This window comes from Dreissena polymorpha, chromosome 11 (genome assembly GCF_020536995.1).
Source record: "Dreissena polymorpha isolate Duluth1 chromosome 11, UMN_Dpol_1.0, whole genome shotgun sequence".
Taxonomy (NCBI): domain Eukaryota; kingdom Metazoa; phylum Mollusca; class Bivalvia; order Myida; family Dreissenidae; genus Dreissena; species Dreissena polymorpha.
In genome coordinates this window covers 29,664,980-29,681,115 of record NC_068365.1, presented here as the reverse complement: position 1 = coordinate 29,681,115, position 16,136 = coordinate 29,664,980, and the positions used below count along the sequence as shown (strand labels likewise).

Genomic DNA, 16,136 nt, shown 5'->3' with positions numbered 1-16,136 from the left:
CATTTATTGGTTTTATCAGTAATAATAAATCTTATTATGTGGCATTTATCGATTCGATTCTAGTAAAATGGAAACATATTATCGTTTTCACACACACAAAACTCGATTTATAACGGGGATTTCGTTAAGTTACGCAAAGTTGGTACCAATCTTCTCTATTATTCTACAAGCACACGTGATATAATTCATACTTAATAATGCATAGTTATTTCTAACATAACATTTCCAGTTTTTTAAATAAATAAATGCTCCATAAGGGTGATCTCGGTAATTCTACACATTGAAGCTTCCACTTGCTCTTGTCAAGACCGCATTTCCGCGTTTGAAATGGTATATATTTAATTAATCTAACTTATGGATACCGAATGTCAGAGTTACATAAAACCTATTTACAACATTTTTGCCTTATTTCATTTCCGCGTTTTTTTCGATCAAATCAAACGAAACTCGTTGAAAAAAATGAGAACTAGGCATTCGATCTCAACGGTGGATTAAAAGCGTTCATTGGTGACATCACATGCCTGCACATGTGTAGATACCGTTTTTAATATAATATATCACGTGTCACCTTCTAATAACATGTATAATGGCAATAAAGTGCATTACAGAGTAATTAAACACAGCACAAATTAGGCTTCATGCTGGGTTTCATTTCTCTTTAAGTAATGCAGATGAACCTCGCTTCTGTATATTAATGACCTAGTAACTGATAAAACTATTTTTTTTTAACGTGAAATATTATGTGATAATCAGATCGATAACATAAACTATTAAAATCTGCTAGTATATCCGATAAAAATATATTATAATTGTCTTTGACAGTGTTGACATTCAGTTGTTCGTGGTGACGACCGCATGCATTTATACATCTCTTACACTTCTCAAGATCTCTTTTCGGCTTTGGAAACGATATAAATTAAATGTCACCAACTAATCTTTCAGGAAATCGATTGTCCGAGTTACATAGTCCCCATCGACACCGTTTAACCATTTTTAATCGTTTTTTTAAGAGAAAAACAGATAAACTCATTGGAATAAAAGTGAACCTTAACATGCAGCTTGTCTAGAAAATGGCGGACAGGTTGTTGCTAACAAGTGCGCCCGATTAATCGATCGCTGATTGGTGGATCAATTCTAGTGGGCGGAGCGATCATAGATCAGGCGTCATGTCAATTGGTATGTCCTCGAGTTGCTCAGGGTTCTTTGGTGTCTGCCCTGACTTCTTAGGACGCATATGTCGTTTGATGGTCTCTGTAGTAGCCGCTGCTACTCGGATCTGGAAATAAAATAGACAATAATAACAGCACGAATATTTGTGTATTTATACTCGTGGCGGCAAATTAATTCCTCATAGTAATTAACTAATTATATAAGTATGTTTTACATAGAAATGAAAGATATGTCAGTATAGCTCGCGTGTGTATCATAACTTCAACTTACCTCCACTGGCTGATGTACCAACCACCCACAAATCAATATGTTCTTTATTAATTTGCAATACAAATAAAATAATCAATTTCAGTCAGGTGTTGATCACACATCGTCATCTTTGAATTTCGTTTATTGTCTTTGATCCGGATCCGGTGCGTGATGGCTGTATAATCTGCAACACACTCGAAATACATAATACACAATGGGTAATAAAGTTGATAACAATTAGCACCAGTAATTACTATCCTACCTAAACGAGGTCAACTCATTCCATAAAGCTATTCGCATTTTACAGCAATGTCACGAGTATCGTATACTGTACAACGCTTTGTGTCAAACCCGGATTTATCTGGATACAAAACCGACGATTACGATGGATTTTAATCCCTCATGCCAACGGTAATACAGTCTTCGTTAGGATCTTTAACTCGTCAATCATTCCACTGAAAAATAGACGAAAATAAATGTCTGACGAAAAATAATGGTTTTACAGTATTTGAATTGACAGGACTTTGTCTATGCTGTGTAGTAACTTTGCATTTGTTTATTCGAAACCAACTTGTTTTGATTAGTTAACATGAGATATTAAATACTTAGCCTAAGTCAAAGACCATTTTATATTATTCGAAATGAGCCGTGCTCTGTGAAAAGGGGGTTTAATGCATGTGCGTGTGGCACTTCTACCCTTATGTGAATTGATTAGTGTTCAAAGGTTCGTTTAAGTCGCGTTGTGTACGTTTTTGTTTTGACTTAAATGTTCCAGGTTCGTTTAACTACTCATCAGACTGCGAAGGAAGGCAACAAGTCCTTTTATAGAATATATCGACTTTTATTCTTGGTTAAATGTTCGTATAGATTGTATTGTAAATGTATATAATTCTTATTTGTATTGTAAATGTATATAATTCTTATTAAGTAATTGAAACAAGATAGAAACAAGAAAGAAACAAGATACTCCAACACAAATATAATCCGTCCAAAAAGTAAATGTCCGTCTCCAGCACTTTCCACTGAAGCCTTTTAAATTGGGAAGTATATTGTGCGATTCGCCATCGAAGTGGCTCAAACTTTGAAAACATGCACCTCGTTTTGTACAGAATGGTAACCTTGGGGAAAACACAATGGTTAACCCACTTGCTTTAGGAAGTAAACAGCGTCATCCATCACTTTGACATAAAGTAATAACACTAAACAAAATTGGTATAAACTGATTATAACAATGTCCATCACTTTGCGGTCATTAAATAATTTGGTCCTTTTTAGGCTACTTTAACCTGTTTATCTATGCAGTTCGTGTATAATTAACGCAGGTCTGACCGCTAGATATGGTCGAATGTACGTCATTGTTTTCCACAATTCAGTTCAGATATGACTATGCACAATCCAGTTGTCAGTACAGTGATAACTTAACAGAAAAGTGTTACATGCGTTAAGTGTCGTCCCAGATTAGCCTGTGTCTGTGCAGTACACACAGGCTTATCAGGAACGAGACTTTCCGCTTTATGATATTTTTCGTTTTAAGAAAGTCTCTTCTTAGCAAAAATCAAGTTTAGGCGGACAGTGTTAAGTGACAGTGTAGTCCGCACAGGCTGATCAGGGACGACACTTTACGCACATGCATTAAACCCCCTTTTCATGGAGCACGGCTCAAATGGTTTTTTTATATTAAACGCGTGGTAGTATGAGTAACTTGTTTTAAAGCTCAAAGTCTGATTAAATATGTACATTCATGTATTAACATGTTTTTGATATCTCATTGGGTAATTATGAAGAGCACTTACTTTTCTTGAGTATAGCAGTGACGTGATTATAGGCCTTTCCATACACGACTATCACATTTAAATTAAAGGAATACTATCCAATGACACAATTCTTATACTTTGTACACAAATAGCACGTGCGTTTTCTTTATGATTAAAAAAGAGTATGTGGTTATGTTTGCGATTTTGGATTGATGTAAATAGTTTCTTTATTAAAAGCTTTTGATGATTTTAAAAATTGCGTTGACAATCCTGTTGAAAAAGTAAGCAAATTGTGAAACTTTATTTTCTTTGTCGTAGTCGTTTGAATTTTAAAACTGAATATTTTGTCTTACTGCTTATACAATTTCTTTGCAAAATTTCAAAGCCTGAAACATTATATTCTGCGCGTTTGCAGATGGTGTAATAAGCGTCATCTTGTGCAGGCCGAAATAATTCTGAATATTGAATGATCTAGGGATTTTCGTTAAAGGAGTTTATTTTCGCATTGGCCGAGTTTTAAAATATATTAGACGTTGACTCGTATTTCTTCACCATCGAAATATATCGTATATTAATATTTGATTAACACGCAGTATTTTTTCGACACATTCAAACATTAACATTTTCAAGCCGCGTCATGCAAAAATGGGTCCTTTTGCGTTCCGGCCAACGTAGCTCAAGCACAGCCTGCGCATTTGTGCAGTCTACTCAGAGGCGATGCTGTCCACTATAAAAAAAATCACTCAATGTGTTTATGGTCTCATTATGTATCTCCTGACCAGACTGCAAGATGCGCAGGCTGGATTAGCTATAGCTATGATGGCGCGCATATGAAAGCAAAACTGTGTTTATCGATAGACAATTATGTCTTCCCCTAACGATTTAGTGACCGATTACAGACCCCGAAATTCTGCGAGATGGAATTTAACGCATTATTGTAACTGGGCCACAATTTGTGGTGTCTATGTGTCGTTTGAACATGCATAGAGTACCGCGTAATCCGGAACTGTGCACAGACACAGTGGAGTAGCAAAAGTTCAGGGGATTTCTCTCAAAGCAGCCTATTAAATATTCGAATGTATTCATTTGTGTCTGCTTGATTTATATAAAGGTCATTTATGGTCTTACTGTATATTTTGAATGTGTAAATGTGTCAAAAAAGTTTTGTAAAGGGAATTTCCATCATGGAATTAACATTCTTAGTGTGATAGGTATTCGATATTCCAACAATATTCATATAATATGATGGTTAAAGCAAATTTATTTTATATTGACTGGTTCTCATTATACCATTGTCTTCATATTGTTTATGCTTTCAGAACGTCTAAAAGGACATGCTGATGTTATTTCGACTAAGTTATCTCTATAGCATACATAGGAAGATAAACAGGGCACACACATCACGTCCTATGCGCTAAGACACTCTCTTTATTAATTAAATTTGCCACAAAAGAACAATCGGTGATCATGCAATTGATTATAAATCACAGTTGTCGTATGCCGTCAAATGATTTAATAGAAAAGCAATCATAAGATAAAACTATTCTAGCTATCTTATCCTTTTTGTTTACGGCTCGACCGCTTATTTAATCAAAATAGTTTAAGCTTGTGATAAATTCACCCCCCTCAATACATTCCATCCAATAGAAATCTGGTTACCGGTACTTCGTTTTTACAATCGCCTCAAACTGATAATAATACTGATGGCTTGTATATAAATAGAACAGAAGATAATAATATAAAATTATGTTTGAAACACATACTTGTTCGCAAGGCTAAAGGCATTTAGTGTAATATGTTTTCAAAGATTGGAGATTTTCAGGACATATGCTATAAGGTGGACCCTTGTATAGCAAACTGTCATACATTTGATATGAACGCTTTTCCGAGATATAAATACACAGCTGTCAGGGTAGAGAGTTTTAATCAAAGATTGAAATCTTTAAAACAAGGCGAGTTTTTTCAATACAGCTTTGGAAACGTCAGGCTAGAACTCATTTGCGACGGCTTGAGTCGCAAGTGCAAACAATTTACTGAAAATGCATTTGCTCACATTAAAGCTGTAGAAAGCAATATTAAACACAACGACGGAACTAAAATGGAACCGACAGTGTGCGTCGTCCATACCCATTGTTTCAAGAACGATGCGGTACGAAATCTTTCGGAGTTGATGTTATTAACCAACGGCAACCAAATGGTAATCAATAACTTAACAGAAGAACATAAATCCAAATTAATTGTAGTTTCAAAAACCGAGGATTTAGAAAAAAACACAAATTTGTTGTTGGAGCGTTATGTTTGTGGGGTACTCGGAAAAATGGTAGATACATGGTTAATACAGCAAAAAGATACCAATGTACTGCAGGATATTGAAGCACCAGATCCATTTCAGAACCATCAACGGCTTTCCCCCAAAAAGACGATTAACAATTTTACAACCGATTTATTATTTGATTGTGATGACCAGCAGACTAAAGAGAATGGCTTTCCACTCAAGAAAAGAAAGTCCAGTGAAGACCAAGGAGGATCTTTAAGATCAGGTTTGTTTTTTTTAACTTTTTTTACACTGGTCCCCACGGTGTCATATAATTTTATCTGCGAACGTGACAGAGTGTCTATATATTTATATATAGACCATGAGCTGACACAAGACGATGCGCATCCCAATAGGTGATTTCAGATACATTGGTTAATGACTAATATTTTTACGACAAACTGACCACAATCTAGATGTTAAAACCTCTATTTATAACGAAATGTCTGATCGTTCTATATAATCTCGATTGACCATTTTTTAAACGGAAGCTTACAAATAAAACTGAGCGCAACACAGATACAAATCAACATGTAAGAAGGCGGTAACACTTTACTCTAATATTTAGACCTGTTACATTCCCCCCCCCCCCCCTCCATCTCAGAAAATCAAGTCGTCCGAACGTGAATGCTAGTTAGTACCCTTATAAATACCAAACTAAACATAAACTGATAAAGACATATTTTTGTACAGCTATCATCTTCTTCCGCGTACAAATAGTGAACCACTATTTACTATTCTATGTCATACACTTACAATAACTGAAGTAAACTGTCATGACAATCATTTTCAAACAATCAAATATTACATAAAGTCAAAGTACTGTCCTCGGCCATTGTCAAACTACATCTTTCATTATCTTCATTCTATACATAGATTGTGACGTCTTTACGTGATTGTCACCTCTATACTAAGACGCATCACATTCCACTGGTTTGGGGAAATATGCTTCCGCCAAAGTAGTTCTGCGTAGGAATGAAAATGTAAATAATGAAAGAAAAATAGTTTTGTATTGTGTGTTTAAAACAGAATGTTGTTTAGAGAAATGTTATTTAATTATGTTTAAATGTGATTTTGAATCTCTATTAAGACTGAGAGCGATTATCAGAAGCACGATTACTTGACCTACTTTCGCTTTCACTTTTCACTCGTAAAAGAAGTGCTACCCTCAATTCCTTTCGCGTTAATACACAGATCAGTAAGACCGGTGTGTACACAATGTCATTATTTTCAATTAAACAAATGTAATTATTAAAAACAAAAAAGTACACAACGTATTACTAAACTAAAATTAATTGTTTAAGGGGTGTTGCGGCAGTTTTGCTGATTTTTTTCCATCTAATAGATTTTGTCCAAAATTAATATTTAAGAGATATATACAAATGCTATATAAAAAATGAAATAAAAACATGTACTTTTTCAATAAAACTGAAAAATCTCTCATTGCGTAAAACAAATGAAAACCTATGAAATTGGCAACATGTAGATATTATATAAGCTAAGATACATCAAATACCATTTAATTAAACCACACACTACCAATAAAATGGAGTACACAAGTTAAGTTTTAAGAATTATTTTTTTAATTTTTCTGTCACCCAAAAAACCATCATTTTTTACTATTGTAACAACATAAATGGAATTTATCTGTTTAATAGAATTCTGCGAAACTGCTTAAATATGTTCATCTATGTATTGTCATCATAACAGACAAATAAAAAAAGGGGGTCACCGCACTTTTAACAGAGATTTTTTGTTTTAACAATCCCTACCGTCTACGTCAAATTTCATAAAATACTGCAATTAGGCAAAACCCATGTACCGGTACATAGATTGTTAGAAATATGCATAAACATTAGAAATTGTTTACAATCTTAACTGGGATCACAACAGCTTACCAAAAGACGTTAATAAAAAACAAACAGACCATGCAGTATCAAACTCGACCTTAATCATTCATAACTTACTTATACTTGTTCACAGATTTCGGCATGTTTTGAAGTTTGTTATTAAATGCTTTTAATTGCTAAATGTAAACAACAGGACTAAAGAGCCCCAACACAAAACAAGAATGAAATTAAAGAAAGCAAAAAGAAGTAAAAAAATTTAGCCCAACCTGGAATCGAACCACTGACAATTGTATTATGAACCAACTCGGTCATTTCTTATGATACCTGACAACAATAATATTGAGTTGTGATAATAGCATCATCGGTGTTGCTATAAATATATCCTCGTTTAAATAAACTGCCACAACACCCCTTAAGTGTGTTGTTCACCCCAACCCGTCTGATTATAATTGCTTATAAAAATAATAGAAAACATTATAAACACAATAACTCGGACCTAAGACCGTATAAAACAGCGACTCAATAACGGTTGCTTGTAAAAAGAAAGTATAATATAGCTTGCATTTATATAAACTTGTCTTTAGATTCAGCACTTCACGTAATATGGCGATCAGAATTTATAATTTAGCAACACTCAATTTACTAAGACCAAAACTTCCATTGAATATTACTCAATATGTTTTCTATAATTAAATCATTGTTTTCAAATACAGGTAAACGGTTCAGACCATCAGAAGGGACTTCAAGAGACAGAGAAAGCAAACTAGAAATCCTTCTGCTGGATGTTATGGCGCTGTACGAGAGAAGTGAAGTTCCAAAGTCGGAGTGGCCACAATTTCTGCGCCCCAAAACACAGTACTTAAGCCGAAAGGTAAATCAATTATTTTACCAGATTAATACTGTCTATTTAATTATACAGTCCACTCTCGTTATCTCGACATCGGATATCTCGATATTCTCGATATGTCGAAGTAAGCTCAATGTCCCATTTTTTTTCCTTCTTTATCTATATAAATAAACATCGCTTATCTCGATTTTCGTTATGTCGAATAATTCGATATGTCGATATAAAATTTTGTCCCGAGTCCCGATTTAACATGTATTTACGGTGGTTTATCTCGAAGTGCGAATAACTTTCCCAGTGTCGGCAAAAGGTGAGAAACTTTTTCTTTGATATTTCACCGTCCCGCTTCGCCCGGCTGCTCCCGATATTGTGCGGTAAGAAATTGATCCGTTAATTGCATCAATGATCACACGTGTGTCATGTCGTTAGCCATTAACACTTGATTAAGGCCTGTCACTCTAAGTGTCACTTTAACATCAATAACTGCAATTAATACACAGCCTGCCGAAAGGCCAAAAGACTAATTGTTTTTACAAACAACATTCCAAAATGCATTGAGTTATATTTTTGCGTATATACACCGTCGTTTACTCGACAGTTTAGAAAAATTATAACTGCATGTGTTTTATGCAATTCTGTAATACTTAAAACGTCATTTTAAGCATTTAAATAGCAAAATTAATCGTGCCTCGTAAAACGCGTATATATCAGGAAGAGAGTATTATGCCACACGGTGACGGCTTTAGTTAGATCACTTAGCAGGTATTAAGATGTTAAATACAAGGTAAATTTTCGTCTAATTTTTTCTTTGAAAACGCCTAATCGGATTTCTCGAACTCTCGTTATCTCGATATTTGTCTTGTTCCCGCCGACTTCGAGATAACGAGAGTGGACTGTACGTACAATTATTTAACGCTTATGAGCTTATATTATTTGACTATATTTTTGTTAAAGAATATTTAGTTTTAACTAGTCCATATAGTATACGTATATCTTTCTAGTGTACTAATTGTCAAGAACTTCTTAATTTGGTGTTGAAACTGTTATAATATGAAACTTTTGTATAATGCGTCAGTGTGATTTTTTGTAGAATGTTTCGGCTCTATGTAAGACAGACCCCAGCATTATCGCTTGTGGTTATCAACACCATATTCTCGAAATATTTTTGAATAGACCGGAAAACTCGGCATTGGATAGCGCTATCATAAAAACATTACATGGACTTCGTATTGTATATTTTCATCTTAATTACGGACCGTCCACATATCGTCCGTTAGCAGGAATCGATGTTGGCACAAAACTTTCCGGAAAAAATGGACGATTTGGTACTTTAGGAGGATTTGCATTTGGTGGCCAAGATGTATACGCATTAATATCTCGTCACTTTGCCGATGAACAAGAAGATGGATTTATATACTACAGGAATGCCAATGACTATTCCGAGTGCATCGCAGTAAGGACGCGTCCAGCCCAAGACGGTAGGGATGAACTTGATATTGCAGCAGCGAAAGTGTTACCAACCATTCAAATTAAAGACACGCGTTTTAAAACATCAACAGGCGCGCTTTCTAATACTTTGTTGTTTAGATTTCAAGGCAAAACTGACAAGGAGGTGCAGCGTTTATTACAAGGAGAGATGGTCTTTGCCTGGACTGCCAATTCGTCTGCTGGGTTCCCCAGCCTTGGAAGAATAATCGTACCTCTCTGTATTAGACCAAATTGCAGATATAAGTATGTAGTCATTGTAAACGATGCTACTTGCGACGATGACAATATTCAAGCGGAAAGCCAAAGAGGTGAGATGTTCGGTAAGCCAGGAGACAGCGGAGCTATTGTATGCGCGGACGACAAGGATGGAAAAGGTGTCCACGTTATTTCAATGTTCATGGGAGAACTTCAAGGACGAGATGCCACCCAGTTCATGACCTTGCCATTGCAACAAGGATTACAACAGATAAATCGGGAACTAGGCCTTAATCTGGAAATGCGTTAAATTGCGCAGTGCGTTTATATTATTTGTCATACCAGTACACGGATATACATTGGTGTCTGATATACTTTTATATAAGGACAGAATAACTGGACAGAACTGAATACGTTTTTTGAGAAAACAACAACATTTGACACAATGCCATATTGCATTTTAAATACAAACGCAGCAAATATTTGTGTCATAATTAATTTTTTAAGAATAATTCTCTTCTCAATCGAAATTAAAATGCATAGTAGGTAGTGATTATATGTTAATAAATAGGATCGTTATTGTATGATTTACATAAAACAGTTTACTGCCCTTACGTCTTGTACTAGATCAAGATTGGCAAACCTCGACGTTTACTTATGTGAAACCCCACGAAACGATAGGACAATAACCCGGTGATATTTATGTAGAGTTTAATTAGCTTTCGCTGCATTGGCTGTTGCAAGGCATAAGCCAGTGAGTTAAGTCATGTTTAAATTGACTTACTTATATTTATCGTTCTGTTCTTTGTACGCAGTTGGCCACTACCCAACAATCAAGGACCATGTCATTGTAACGAGTTTTTTTCCTTATGGTGATGTATATGGATTTTTGTTGTAAAATGTTTAAATGAATTTTGTCTTTGTATTTGTTTTTGCGATGATTTAATGCAATATAACTAAAATGATTTTCTGTAAGAAGTTGCGATGCTATCTCTTGACGGAAGTCTACGAAAAGTTTAGTGTAATATCTTATGTGATGCCATGTATGAATCGTAGTCAAACTGAGTTTGTGTCGTAATGCAAGAACACTATATAATTGATGTAAATGCATAAATGTGAAATTTCAAAGCTGGCTTAATGTATCATAACAAAAATATTGTAACGTCTTTCGTCTTGAAAATTGTAATAATGGTTATTTCATTTTTGGATATATGAATGTACACATAATTCTCTGCTAAGTTGTTTATGATTGTTTTATGCTTGATATGACTTATTTAACTTTAAGCAAATTTTCAATGTTTATGCCATTGCTTTTGAATGTATTATAAATTATAATGATATATATATATATATATATATATATATATTTATATATATATATATATATATATATATATATATATATATATATATATATATATATTTATATTTATATATATTATAGCTTACATGAGCAAATACGTGTAAGATCACGTAAACAAGAACACATATCTGCAATTGTGTGTTAAATTTAGATTGTGACCATTTTTTTACTGTGTATGCATGTTGATATTTAATTAAATATAAAACAGATGGAACGCCTTTTTTACACAAAATTCAGTCAGTATCATGGTATAGTTAATGAATTTGTGTCGTGCTATGTATCGAAAAAAAAACTTGCAGAGTGGTAAAATGTTGGAATGGAAAAAGAGTTTCTTAGTAAAACAAAAAACCGTCGGAGACGGGTGATGCTCCCCAAAGTTTTTTTTGTCACAATATTGCACTATATATTCAGATAAAAGGAAACGTCTTGAGGGCACAGTAGTTGGGGGGAACAATATTTTTTTTTATAGAAAATTTCAAAGAGCCATAACTCTGTGAAAAATCATCCGACCAGAACCCGCTGATAATATGCACATCTCCTCTTGGTAGTGAAGCTTCCCATAAAGTTTCATTGAATTCCGGTCATTAGTTGCTGAGAAATAGCCCGGACAAGAATTGCACTATATGTACAGTTAATAGAAAATGTCAAACGGCCATAACTCTGTGAAAAATCATCCGACCAGACCCGGCTGATAATATGCACATCTCCTCTTGGTAGTGAAGCTTCCCATAAAGTTTCATTGAATTCCGGTCATAAATTACTGAGAAATAGCCCGGACAAAAATTGTGCACGGACGGACACACGGACAGACAGACGAAGCGGCGACTATATGCTCCCCCCAAAAATTTTTTGGGGAAGCATAAAAAGGTAAGAATACACCCACCAATATGGGAAAATTATATTGGTTATATATTAACCCTGTCAAAATCGGTCTTTTGCCATATGCGGCCAGTGAAGCTCGAGATAAGCCAGTGCATCCGCGAAGTCTGGTCAGTAGCGACGTTGTTCTCTGTAAATTCGCACATTTTTTTCCTAGTCTCATGAACGGACATGGTATTTCTTTACCGGACTTCGCGGATGCGTTTGTTGGTCTGCAGCACAGGGACTTACACAAATATGTTTGTATATATGAGAGGTCCATGTTTCGCAAGACGCGGGTCAGATTGTACTTTTGAATCTAGTCGCGTTTATTAAAAGATCTTCAATCTTATAGAAACGTTCATGAGATGAATTCTGTTTAATTAAAACGAACACGCCATCCATTTTATTTCAAAACTCACTTAAATTTAATAACTCAAGTTCTTAGAAAACAAGACATGGTTCAGATTCCATTTTAAAAATCTCAAGAAGTTGCTCAATGATAAGTCACCTTTAGGAAAAAAATCCTGCAGATACAAGTCTTATTATTTTATCAAATTACTCAAATTTCAATTTAAACACGTTCCAAAAAGTTGTTTATTTATTAAGTTTTGTTTATTTGTACTTGAGTTTAGTTAAAACCTATTTATTTTAGCTCGATTGCATCAAAAGCCTAAGGCTTATATAAATACTCTCGAGTCCGTTTCCTGGGCCTAGAACCAGTACTTGGTGTTTTTAGGGGGAGATCTTAAGAATGCTTTCACAGTGGGGATCGAACCCGTGACCTCCCGGTCGCTAGGCGGACACCATATACATATTTGGCATTGTTTCAGACATCTTTACTAGTTTGGCCTGCATTGGATGCGTATATCAAGGCATTGCAAGTTACATGATGTTCGGTTGCTGGGCTCCTTTTGTTATTTTAAATGTTGTCGCTAAAATAACTGCTGCTTTAACGAAACATTACGGGCCCATGATAGCTGTACACAATCAATTTTCGCGATCTCCTTGGTGTGCCATTGTTTGATAAAACTATAATTACCTAGAACTAGATTTATCCAGATTTCATTCTTTCCAAACTCCTTAAGTGATAAAGTATTGAAAGGATCGCGCTTATCAGCAGCTAACATTCACGTTTAAGAGTCAAGCAGCATTTTTTTACAAATGACAAATTTCGTGGATGGCGCCCTTACTGATTTGTGTGTGTATGATATTTGATTTTCCTTAAACTCACAAATAATTCATGTTTAATGCAACAATATCAACTGACACACACACCTCACAAATACGAAAGAGTCCATTGTTTAAATACTTCTGCTTTTAAGAAATGTTTAGGTTATAAGGTCGTGTTTATGGGAAAATAACGTTTGTGCTACAAATTAAACTCGTATATTGCCATAACAACAGTCAGTTAATGAACGGTTATTTATTACATCATATGTATTTCAATAAATTTTCTAAAATTCATCACATGAGCCAACACAACAAATATATAGGAATAGCTTTTGAAGTAATAAGTCGACAAGTAAAAATATCAAATGTAATCGTCATTTAATTTATATTTCTTTTGAGTTCAACACAAATTTCACGAAGGAATATTGGATTTGAATGCGCGAACAATCAATGTAGAGTAAGTTGGTTCCTTGTTCTTACTTCCTTATTCCTTATTCGAATAAGGAATAACGAACTGTTCCTTATTCTTTCTTCAAGCTTAACATATTTGATATAGGGTTTTAAGAAAAATAATGCATACAATTATTAAGTAAATCAAAATAAAAGTACTCGAATACATTTACTTTATGTATTACGTTACATGTTCATGTTTCTTCATCGCACTTGCATACGATTTCTTGTTTAAACCGAACCGATATTTTCTAATTCGAATACCAACTTCACATCCACAAAACCTACAGCATATAACATTATTTTATATGTATGTGATATAAAAGTGCAATCTTGTACATTTCAACATGTCTGTTTTTATTTATAATCTAGTTCCCTTTTCGTTGCTGAATAAGGAAAAAGAAACCAGTTCCTTATTTTCCTTTTTCAAACCGAATAAGGAACTGGCATTTTCTTACTTAAACATCAACGAAATTGATCCAAAGTAAACCACGTATAAATGAACATCATTATATATAGGTTGTATATTTAAAATACTTACTGCAATACATTTGTACTTAGTTTTAAGTAATGATAATCCAGTTCCTTATTCAGTTTGAAATTCAAATAGAATAAGGATATGGCATGTTCTTTCTATAAATTATAAACCAAAATGAACCAACGAGACGAATATATCAACGAAAATTATTTTTAATGTAGGAAGGGTATAAAAATATTAATTGCAGTGCATTTCTACTTTGTTGTATTTAATTATACCCTAGATCCTTATTCGATTTGAATAAGGAATAAGGAACTGGTTCCTTATTCCTTATTAAAATCGAATAAGGAACTTGCATTTTCTTACTTAACAAATAAATTAATATGAATAAAGAGACGCATAAATCAAGAAAATCACTGTAAATGTAGGTTGGGAATATAAAAAAAAGTATTTATTACAGTACATTTCTTTTTAGTATTCTTTTTTAATGATAATATAGTGCCGTTTTGCGGCTGAATAAGGAAATCGCGACCAGCTGCGATATCTAAAAATATCACTTATAACTAACGAGAACAGTGTAATTTTGTCGGTTCGCACGGCTTTTAATCGTGCGCCAATGTTGAAGGTCGCCGGATGTAACGTAGGCATCCTAGAGCGAGAAAACGCGCTTTCGGAGATAGAAAATATATTGAAATAAAACCACCCAATTACAGCTATGTAAGTTTTGGTTTTTAATTGAAAAAAAAGAACAGCAAACACGAAATACAGAGGCATTTCGATGAAACTTTCCAGTCTAATATCACCCCCTGTACGTCGATAATCCAAACTGTGTAGGATAATTCAAACTGAAGAAAACATCGCGACAGAAATAAAGACCCCAGTCATTTATTTATAAGAACACGTTTATTTAAGGTAAGTTGTGACATTATAAACGTTTCTTTTTGATGAAATGTTATTTTCCGGATACAATGCGCTAAAAACCCAATAACAATTAAAAACAATTAAATCGAAATAAAATGAATATGTTTGAAAATCTGGAAAAAGTAAATGAAATTGTCGAAAGTTTGAAGACGAAAACAATTATAATCGAATATTTTTATGTTTTAATGCTTGGACTTATGTATTTGCCTTTCATATATGTATTTACAAAATTTGATTGGCGTAAATGCTCGAAAACGCAATATATTCGTATTTGTTTAGGACAAGAATATACCAATTGGATAATGACCTAACTAGTGTATGGATAATTCCAAACTAACATTAGGAAGTCGATGGATAATGGCCAAACTGCAAGATGTCTTTATGTAAAGCTCTATGTAAAATAAAGACTCTTGTAAAATATTTCGAGATTTATTTAATTGCTGACAACGAAAGCATTGTAGCACAATGTTAAACAATCTACATAAAAATGATTTCGTTTTCTTTTCATGTAAAAGAGAAGATAATTGAAAACTACAGATGTTATTATTGTACAGAGTTCTTTAAAGGCCTGAAAGAAATACTAATCCATAACACAACTAACCATTACGTAGAAAAATTAAAAATTAGAGAACTTACCTTAGATGAAACAACCGGCAATTATATTATCGGACAAAAATATATGCTGATATTACTCCACAAAACATAGATGAACAACATCAGCAACTCGCTATTTAAAATGGCGTTATCAAAGTGATAGAAAAAGTTAATCAAAGTGCCTGCCCATCGCCCCGGCTCTAAAATTATTTGTCATCAGTTTAAAGGAGCGAATCGACGGTATTTCCCTATATAATGAAATATCAAATATTCACAATTACAAAAAGTCCAAATTGTACTATCATAAAATCGGAAGAAATAATACGTAATTGATGAAATCGGAAAAAAAAAGTTAAAAGTGCACAAATATTTTTCCTACCAAGGTTTCAACAGGCTTCAAAGTCAGTCCATATATAAGTCGCAAGCTTTCTTTGC

The 16,136-nt window shown here is 34.0% G+C and overlaps 1 protein-coding gene across 1 annotated transcript; it reads left to right on the top strand.

Moving 5' to 3' along the window:
- Positions 1-4,908: 4,908 nt before the first annotated feature.
- On the top strand, positions 4,909-11,030 carry LOC127851207 (uncharacterized). The gene is made up of 3 exons (XM_052384833.1): positions 4,909-5,713; positions 8,051-8,208; positions 9,272-11,030. The coding sequence occupies exons 1-3, from the start codon at positions 4,969-4,971 to the stop codon at positions 10,172-10,174; spliced, it is 1,806 nt and encodes a 601-aa protein (XP_052240793.1). The 5' UTR covers positions 4,909-4,968; the 3' UTR covers positions 10,175-11,030.
- Positions 11,031-16,136: the final 5,106 nt, after the last annotated feature.